This window comes from Alosa sapidissima, chromosome 9 (assembly GCF_018492685.1).
Source record: "Alosa sapidissima isolate fAloSap1 chromosome 9, fAloSap1.pri, whole genome shotgun sequence".
In the NCBI taxonomy this organism is placed as follows: Eukaryota; Metazoa; Chordata; class Actinopteri; order Clupeiformes; family Clupeidae; genus Alosa; species Alosa sapidissima.
Window position 1 is genome coordinate 15,798,206 of NC_055965.1, and position 10,000 is coordinate 15,808,205.

General features: G+C 41.5%; 2 protein-coding genes across 5 annotated transcripts in view; one reads left to right on the forward strand and one right to left on the reverse strand.

Moving 5' to 3' along the window:
* snx8b (sorting nexin 8b) overlaps window positions 1-4,942 on the reverse strand; it is a 17,895-nt gene extending 12,953 nt beyond the window's left edge. The window contains exons 1-2 of one of the 4 annotated variants that reach the window (XM_042103296.1): window positions 4,811-4,942; window positions 4,327-4,438 (exon numbers count right to left, since the gene is read on the reverse strand). The gene's annotated coding sequence lies outside the window, so the exon portion shown is untranslated. Of the gene's footprint in view, window positions 1-4,326; window positions 4,461-4,546; window positions 4,688-4,810 lie in introns of those variants that run through there. The other 3 variants (XM_042103294.1, XM_042103295.1, XM_042103293.1) reach the window with 3 other exon arrangements.
* A 146-nt stretch (window positions 4,943-5,088) lies between these two features.
* The window catches only part of iqce (IQ motif containing E), a 16,079-nt gene continuing 11,167 nt past the window's right edge, over window positions 5,089-10,000 (forward strand). The window contains exons 1-9 of the mRNA XM_042103201.1: window positions 5,089-5,639; window positions 5,873-5,920; window positions 6,012-6,057; window positions 6,261-6,326; window positions 6,623-6,757; window positions 7,517-7,587; window positions 7,980-8,093; window positions 8,566-8,616; window positions 9,416-9,486. Of these exons, the coding sequence (XP_041959135.1) occupies window positions 5,562-5,639; window positions 5,873-5,920; window positions 6,012-6,057; window positions 6,261-6,326; window positions 6,623-6,757; window positions 7,517-7,587; window positions 7,980-8,093; window positions 8,566-8,616; window positions 9,416-9,486 (680 nt within the window). The 5' untranslated portion in view covers window positions 5,089-5,561. The remainder of the gene's footprint in view (window positions 5,640-5,872; window positions 5,921-6,011; window positions 6,058-6,260; window positions 6,327-6,622; window positions 6,758-7,516; window positions 7,588-7,979; window positions 8,094-8,565; window positions 8,617-9,415; window positions 9,487-10,000) is intronic.

Genomic DNA, 10,000 nt, shown 5'->3' on the forward strand with positions numbered 1-10,000 from the left:
GAATGCACGTATAGCCTACGCAGCGTGTAGCGCAATGTGTAGGCTATTTGGTTACCAACTAACACTGTTAGCCAATTCACTAACTTAAGACTTCAGTGCCATCATACGTTTTTTTACACAACAAATACGGAAAAGGATGGAGGCAGCAAAAGTAGAGGAGTCATTTCAGATGGGGCAAGAACAAGGTGAATTTGTATGCTTGTCAAAACGTAGTCCTACCCTGCATTAGAGGAGCTGATCATCATACCAAGCACACTCGCTGTTATACAGCACGGTAAACTAAAACTAAAATGTTACAAAGGTGGCAAAAAAAATATAGGGTATTATTAGCCATGACATTACTAGGCTATGAATCGTTCGTTCATTTTTTTTTTTTTGGGGGGGGGGGGGGGTTTACAAACTTATTCAAAATCATCCCCCCCTCTGGTTTTTCCACAAATCGCAACCTGTATATATTGGTCTAAAACTAGTATATATTATAAACTATATATATACTGTATATCACTGTACACACACTCACTCGGAGAAAGATACACAAATACACACACAAATACCACACACACATACAGTAAATACATACATAGTGCATAGACTACTGATCTACCTTTATACACAAACATACACACACACACACACACACACACACACACACACACAAACACAGATGTGTGTGCACCAGACCACCATGTGAAAGCACCTGTTATAATAGCCTGACAGAGAGGGGATCTGGAGTGTGGGAATGTGCTGACCCTCAGAAATAAAGACTGCAGCAGGGAGAAAGTGTGTGTGTGTGTGTGTGTGGGGGGGGGGGGGGGCAGCGAGGGGTAGAAGGTTGTAGGAGACCACACACATACATGCATGCACACACACACACACACACACACACACACACACACACACACACACACACACACACACACACATATTATAGTTAAGCACCATTCTTCCACATGGAATTCAACAGCTCAGCACTTTATAAAAGATCATATCACTGTGGAAGGACAAACCGCAAGATCTGGACTGTGTTTTAGTTCACCATTAGGCGAGAGGACTGTTGCTGTCACTTACATTATAGTGTTTTGGTCTAAAACTAGTGAGAGGTACGTATCCAAAAACGTATCCAAAAACCTTACACCAAACACCTCCAACAACCCAGTTGCTACTTGCGAACATGCTTACAGATACCTTTGGGCAATTCTGTTGCCAACGTTGTGCTCTAATCCAAACCAAAGAGTTGCATAGTGCATAATAGTCTTGATGACTAGAGGGAACAACATGTGATTATCGGTCATTCACATGACCATATTCAATCAAAATGAAAACAATACCTGAGGTAATTGTTTACATGTCAAACAGTGGTAAACATGTTGCATGGAATTGCTTCAAAACAGCTCTTTGGTCAACACATGTTCATCAACACATACTAATATTAACCACAAACTTCTTAACAAAAATTCTCTCACTAGCTTTCTGCTGCTTAGACCAGTATGCTTTGGTGTGAGGCTTATCTTGTATCACAGCTTTCTTGTAAACATAGTCATATTCCATCCATCATTCTAAAGTGGTCTTAATGCAATACTCCGGAAAAGGACTCTGCTCATTCCTGGAATTATAGGAAGGATTACAGTCGCTCACTGATTTTATAAAATGACTTACTAACAAAAACAATCATTACATCACTCATCTGAGCCTCTGGCTATACTCACAACGAGGGAACACAGCCACTGTTCGCACGTCCACAGACTGACCGATTCCCCAAAGCCCTGACCTCTTGAGAACTGACGCTCTGTAGAATCACTTGGAGAGCACGGTGAACTACCAGGACCTGGCAAATGACACGTCTCTACACGCATCACTACAAGTGCTTCAACAATGTACCGCATAGCATATTCTTCCTATATGTATCTCCAACTCTAGGGAGTTGTTCCTCGCCCCTGTCACTCATGGGCCTTCTTTTCTTTTCTTTTCTTCTTTTTCTCTGATTGTCTACACTTTGTAAAGCGCCATGATACATGTGTAATGTTTTGGCGCTCTATAAGCACAATTCAATTTAAATTGAAATTAAAATAGCGGTACAAAATATGAGAGCCGCTCAGTCCTGCACATTCTCTCTATACAGCAGCATCAATTCAATAGCATCACTACTAGTGCATGACACTGCACCTTGTGTGAACTGCCAGAGATTTCAACTCTCCTAGAGACCTCTGATCACAATACCATGGATTACATGTAGATTATTATTCAGAATACACTGCCCAGTATAACGTGACATACAGGCTATAAAGTACTATCCTGGGGTAATATGCTAGCCTTTATAACATACCGGTAAAATACAAAATGTACTACCCTAGACAACATATTATCCTGGATAACATCACATAGAATGTTCCATCACTGACAGCATAGACAATACACATAATGTCTTGTATGTAATCATATAGTACTTGTACTTATACAACAGATTAGGCTATATGGGGCATTTTCGAGCACATTGTGATCACATGAATTATATAAGTTATTGGGTAGCTTTAGGCTTAGCTGGGTGGCTTGTAGCTTTGCTGAAGAGCTGTATACAGTGAATCACTGATTTAATTTAAACGTCCAATTCGTTTTGTCCATTTTAACCTTGCGCCCAGTCCTGCACATTCTCTTTGCAAAAATAAATCACACTTGTCAATGTGTCTCCATCTCCTACTTCATCCCCTACTTTGTGTATGTAAATGAGTGTGTGTATAGGGTGTGTTTTTGAGTATATGTATATGTGTGTGTGTGTGTGTGTGTGTGTGTGTGTGTATGGATTTGCTTGTGAGTATGTGTGTGTGGGTAATGGAGTGTGTTTGTGTGTGTGTGTGTGTGTGTGTGTGTTTATCTGTGTGTGTGTGTATGTGTGTGTCTGTGTGCCTACTTGCCTGTGTGGGTTTTTATGTGTCTGTGGGTGTGTTTATGTGTGTGTCTGTGCATGCATGTGGATGTGTTTGTGTTTGTGTGTGTGTGTGCGCGTGCATGTGGGTGTGCTTATGTGTGTGTGTGTAAATGTGTGTGTTTATGTGTGTGAGAGTGTGTGTATGCGTGCCTGTGTGTGTGCGCATGTGCGAGTGTGCATGTGCATGCATGTGTAATGTGTGTGTGTGTGTCTTTATGTGTGTGTCTTTGTGTGTCTGTTTCATTAGTGCGGCGGTCATAATTATTAGCAAAAACATTTATTGTTGTCATCATCATCCCCATCATCATCATCATCATCCCCATCATCGTCATCATCATCACCATCATCATCGTCATCATCATCCCCATCATCATCATCGTCATCATCATCCCCATGATCATCATCACAATCATCATCATCATCATCATCACAATCATCATCATCGTCATCATCATCACAATCATCATCATCATCATCATCCCCATCATCATCACCCCAATCATCATCATCGTCTTCTTCATCATCACATAGAAATCCATATCGTCAGAGATATAGTTCGCTCGGATCAGCAAGCACCTCAATCTCTCATATGGCAACCATCACAAATTGGTGGCATGGAGATTCGCACAGACTTGTATCTTGCATCACAAATCTTCACTACTAAAGTTTTATGGGAAAATTATCACGACTGGAGACCAGTTATGCTGTAAAGCTTTCAGCCAAGCTAGGTGCCTTTTTTTTGCACACATTACCGAACCAGCAACAGCAACTCACTGTACAGTTCACTCTGGTAAAACAGGTGGGCAGCAGGAAGATTATTGTATATAACTCATCATCATCATCATCATCATCATCATCATCATCCTTACATAAAGCAGTTAGACAGATTGGCCCCTAACCTTAACCTGGCCTGCAGATAGCCTTGCACAATCACAATCCCATGTTTAACCCACCGTGCCCCTTGTGAGGTAACAGAGCACATCACAAGGGTCTTGGCTATGTGAGCCCGTTTTAGAACCATGTTGTGTCCTACTCTTTGGTTTGGTAATCTGAGACGGAACTGTGAATAACATATCTAAACTGACAAACAGCAATGTGAAATCATCATTGGTTGACCAGTTGACTGGTCAGTTTGATCAGATGTGTGACAGTACATTGTAATATCCATTTGCATTAGCCTATGGAAATAATAAACTAAATCATATTATCTCAGCTAAGAGACAATAACTTAACTATAATTTTCCTCAAATGTGCATCTATGCAAATTCAATGACTTAATGACCAAAGGTCAATGAAGAAACATCAATCAATCTGAAAAGCAGCCGTGTAGGTGACAAAAGCATCAAATCAAGCATATAATTAAATATATTCATTTGTAAACTATCTATTAATTTGTTTCTTACCCAGTTTGGTATGTTCTGAACACGAATGCGTTTCGTTTTCGAGGAATTTGGCGTTGCTCATTCAAGGTGAGGATTGTACAGTTCTGCCAGGTATGCTGCGCTGACGGCTCGTCTACAGTAATGAAGACTCACTTCTTACAGCGTTCAAATGGCAGAGGTTACAGACACACACGCATCAGCTATTAAATAATGAGGCTAAGAGGATAGTACGACACCTTACCCTCTTGCTCTCCCATATACGCACATAGGTACTGGTTATATAACATGTCCATCAAGAGCAATGGAGTTTAGGCATTTGTGCAGACGGCACACTTCCAATAGGGTTGCTAGCTAATAGGTACTCTGAACAGCTTAACTGTACCTGTGCTGTTAAGTAGCCTACTCACGCGAAAGTCTTAAGTAGGCAATGGCATAGTCAACCAAATGGCAATTAAGGCAATTAAATTAATTCAATTAGTTACAGAAGCAGTGAGGATGTACTTACATGCATGATAATAATCGTAAATGTGCCGGTGGAAAAGTACAGTTTAGACATTTCAAGTACTCATTTTAGGCAGTAGGCTATCATTTGCATTACATGATCAGTGTAATTTGTCAACTCTTTTGCTGCCTGTGGTAAAGATTCAGTTATGCGCAAACCTACGCGTATTTGACTGAAATCACTGCACACTGACTGTGTGGACGACATAGGAGGAGCGCGTAAATGTTGCGCAGTGTGGACGTGCATAGACAGACTGCAATGTATCTGTTTCCAATTCAGATGTTTCTGGTTGCTAGACGACTGATACATTGAAACGAAGCTCATGGATAAAACGGAAACGAAAAAGACTGTCGTCTTGTTTAAACTAGCTAAATGCATACTGTAGGCCCAACTGTTTAAAAATGTTTTTGAAAGAACTGGCACAGTTGTCGTACAAGACATCTTGCAATAGCTCACCAGCAAAACATGCTTCTTCATGCTCTCAAGATACACTGGAAGTGGTGCATGATTGCTAAGGCTGCTAAGCTAATTCTTATCAAATTTCGTCTTACTCTTTGGCCGTGAAAAAAAAATCGGAAGATGGTGCACAACCTCCGAATTCAATAGTTGTGAATATTGCTGCGTTTGATGTCATTCGTACCAATCTGATTCGTTCATTCGAAGCAGAAAGATGAGGCTGAAATCTGTACAGAGATTGTGTTTTAACAAAGGCACATAATTTACAATTCTGAACGTGTACGTCTGATATCTTCACATGTCCTTGTTTTTGGAGAATCCAACCATGTCTTTGGGTGCCAGTGATTTCCTCACGGATGAAGAGCTCGAAGAGTTGGTGAGAGAGAAGTTTGATTATAACCCATTTCAAGTTCAGATATCACTGTAGACTTTTACCTATCCTCGCCTGTGTTGTTTTGTGATTTTGGCTGAATTGCTGCAGATGTAACCAGACACTTTTACTTGTGTCTTTTAAATCAGTCTATACAATAAACTAGATTACATGGAAAATAGGAGTTATTGCAGCCTTCAACTGTCAAAATATTCATGTGATTGCTCTTTCTTTCCAAGGGTGAGGATGGCCACTCCCATATTACGTATGTCTCCGATTCAGACAAGGTGAGGCAATTCAGATTGTACACTACGTATTAATATGTATTAAACATGCCAATAATCCCAAACATTCATTTTACTTTAATTCCATTCACAGAAAGTACGAAAAAAGAAGACATTGAGCAAACCCCCACTCTCACCCAGTAAGTGTTTCAATTAAAATCCTCAGCGAACTTTCAAAGTTTCTGCAGAGCAAAGTAATATACAGAAGATAATAATATCCTACGTGTTACACCTTTTCTTTAGGTATTTCTCAAGGTGTGAGATAAGATTTCCTTACATTTATTTAAGAAAAGTGTGCAAGTGTGCTGTGAGATTGACATTGTCCTCTTCTGTCATCTTTAAGGGTCTCCATACTTGACCAGTGCCAGTCTGAACCCCAGGAGGTCAGTAGCCTCCACTTGGAGAACAGGTAAATTGTCACAGCGCGGTGTCACCAAGGGAATTATATTCACACACACACACGTGCGCACACACATTTCCTTTTTTTCGGTATTTCTATCCACCTGGCTGTCCATACATTCTTTCATCCATCCATCCTCATAAACACACACTCTCAATCTCTCTTTTTCTATCTATCTTTCTGTATGTCCATCAGTCATCCTGACTTGCAAGTTGCTGTAGATCAAGGTGTCTGGCAAATCAGCAGACGCTGGTGTGAATTAAATGTCCAGTCTCTAACCCCCCGTCTCCATCTATTCCCCATAGCCCTGAGCCAGTCCCCCATGAAGGGGGACTATGAGCTGCCCCAGAGCAGGACGGCCATGCCTGCCACCACCCCAGAGTACCTGAAGGAGGCCTTCGGCATGAAGAAGCCCAAGCACTCGCGCTCCGCCACCAACGGTGAGAGGCTGCCGTCCGACAAGCTACGTCTGGTTACCGTAGCATGAGCCTTGACAGATTGTTTGTGCCACTGTGTGTGTGTGTGTGTGTTTGTGGAGAGGGGAGTGTTAAAGGTGTTTGTGTACAGTAGTGTGTGTATGTGTGTGTGTGTGTGTGTGTATTTGGGTGGATGGTGTAACTTCCAGAGAGTCCATAAATGAAAGGAGATTTGCATAGAAGGGTGGAAAGAGAGTGCTATGCCTGTTTCAACTACTAGGTACTATGAAGTATAGTATAAGTATCCGCCGCCGTCCTGGAAGACGTTGAAGATCTCGATGATGCTGCGGGAGTAGCCGAAGACGGAGATGCTGGCGTCCGAGATGGCCAGGTTGAGGGTGAGGTAGTCGGTGGGCTGGAGGCTCGTAAGAGTATATATACTCTTTTGATCCTGTGAGGGAAATTTGGTCTCTGCATTTATCCCAATCCGTGAATTAGTGAAACACACTCAGCACACAGTGAACACACAGTGAGGTGAAGCACACACTAATCCCGGCGCAGTGAGCTGCCTGCAACAACAGCGGCGCTCGGGGAGCAGTGAGGGGTTAGGTGCCTTGCTCAAGGGCACTTCAGCCACGCCTACTGGTCGGGGTTCGAACCGGCAACCCTCCGGATACAGGTCCGAAGCGCTAACCAGTAGGCCACGGCTGCCCACTACTAGTACTACTACTACAATTACTACTTATAAGTACTGAGATGTTGATTTCTGGTGGGCTTTTGTAGGTTACGTCCCTGGCACTCCGGACTTCAAGGAGAAGGAGGACATGTATGATGAGATTCTTGAGCTCAAGAAGGTACACTGAGCAGCTAAACAATCTCTCTATCTCTCTCTATCTCTCTCTCTCTCTTACACTTTCTCTCTACCTGTCTATATCTACCATCTGTCTCCAGTTATATCTCATTCCCTTACTCTCTCTTTTAATCTTGTTGTGTTATCGCTAATTGCTGTCAGTGCTGAACCCTTTCTTGGCTCTTCTCTGGGTGGAATGGTGTGTGGCGTGTCTAAATGATGTGCATTTAACAGGTGACATGGACTGAGATGACCAGCATTACATTTTATTTATTTATTGGATTCAAATGTTTCTTTTAAATATTGTTTTAGTTTATTATATGTTTTTTTGTTTGTTTGTTTGTTTGTTTGTTTTTAACACTGACTCTCCTGCCCAATGTTGCGTGTACATCTCAGGCTCTGCAGGCTCAGAAGGCGGATGGCGATCGCATGAAAGCCAAACTGCGTCGCCTGGAGGAAGAGAACACGAAGAAGGAGAAACAGATCCAGCAGCTTCTGGATCCCACCAGAGTAAGCACACTCACATCCCATCTGAATCCCACCAGAGTAAGCACACTCACATCCCATCTTCTGAATCCCACCAGAGTAAGCACACTCACATCCCATCTGAATCCCACCAGAGTAAGCACACTCATATCCCATCTTCTGAATCCCACCAGAGTAAGCGCACTCACATCCCATCTGTTTAGCCTTTTGCTGAATCTCCTGATTTTGTATAACCGTTAAAAGTAACAGTAGTTAAAATAAAATAAAATAAAATGAATGAAATGAAATTAGTAATTTCATTAAATTCATTGAAATATCAACCCTCAGTTTAAAGTGATATAAGCCAGCGGGCATGTCATTGTTCACACTCCTAGTTGAATCAGAGACTTAAATCTTAATCTTAAGCCATATAGCTAGGAGGGTCCGTTAAAGTATGTACAGTCCTCTGGCCTGCTCTGAAGGCAGTAATAACTATTTTATGTTTGTTTGTGTCCAGGGTCCCGAGTACACAAGGAGTCTAGTGGACAAGAAGACAGATGGCAAATCGGTGCGTAATGGCTTCTTGATTTGTTTTGACTACAATTTATATTGTATGTAATGTTTCTACTACTGAATCATTGCGTTGTTTACCTATATGAATCTATGTGTAGACCCTTTCAACTAAACAAATATGTGTGTTGCTAAGGCATTTCGGGGGGCATAGAAAACACCACTGAGCAAATGGTAACTGCAGTGCAGTTTTATCTGCATTTATTTTGAACGTTTAAACCAGATTGGGCAGTTGTTTGTAACAGCCAAGAGGACCTTTATTTGAATACATTTGCCACATTTGATCAGGGCAGGTGTCAAGTCAGTGCACACAGTCGAATAATGGTCGTGATATAAGAAGTAAAAACATGGTAATGGCATACTTTTGGTTAACATCTTGACTCAATGAAAGGATGAAAGTTTCTGTTACAGAAATATGCATAAGGAGAATGAATTTCAATTGATGTGTCTGCTGCAGTAACAGATATAAAGCGAATGGATATAAGTACAACATGTCTGCCATGGGAATGAAATGAAAGTGAATCAGAATATCGGCTACAGTTAAGCCCAAAATTATTCCTACATTTTGACTTATAGTGCATTTTTATTTTACCAATAGGCTTCATCTGTCTTGAAATGCATCAGACAAAAACATTTTGCTAGACTGAATATGAATGATACATAATTGACAAACAAGCAAACAAACAAATAAGATTAAATCAAAGTAAAATTTGGCATGTTATGGTATGAATTACTATGCACTTAAATGGAATCCTTGTGAAGTGAGTGTGTGTAATCGGGCTCTGTGTCCTGTTCAGGTGGTGCATGGCCTGAAGCAGAAGGTGCTGAGACTGGAGCAGCAGTGTAGAGAGAAGGAGACGGCGCTGAGGTATGTCTGAGCGCTAGCCTAGCCGCTATAGTGGCTATTTAAGAATGCTAATGCATCTGCACTCCACTGTAAAGAAAACGTCCTTGATTACCGCTTCAACCTTCTCTGATGCAAAAGTAAAGTTGCCATGTAATGTTGGAATCAGAATCTATAATCAATTGTACCATCATGTGGAATCACCGTCACTGTGTGAGATTCCTCCATTTTACTGTGTGAGATTCCACAACTTCTTGTATGTCTGCCTTTTTGTATGTCATATATTGTGGCGTATGCTCCCAGTCTGCGATCACGCTTGTAAACTGGGCGCGGTGTGGTGACATTTGTGTGATTTCTGCTCACAAGGAACTTGGTGTGTGTGTGGTTGTCTATATGTGCTTTCTTACTAACTGTTGCCTCTCTGTCAAAACCATCTTGCATAATGTGAAGAACATCCTCCATATGTGAAGAGGTCTGTGTTTGACACTGGTGTCAGAGAATAACAGAAATCAGTTAGTTAGTAATTAGCTTTAGCAAT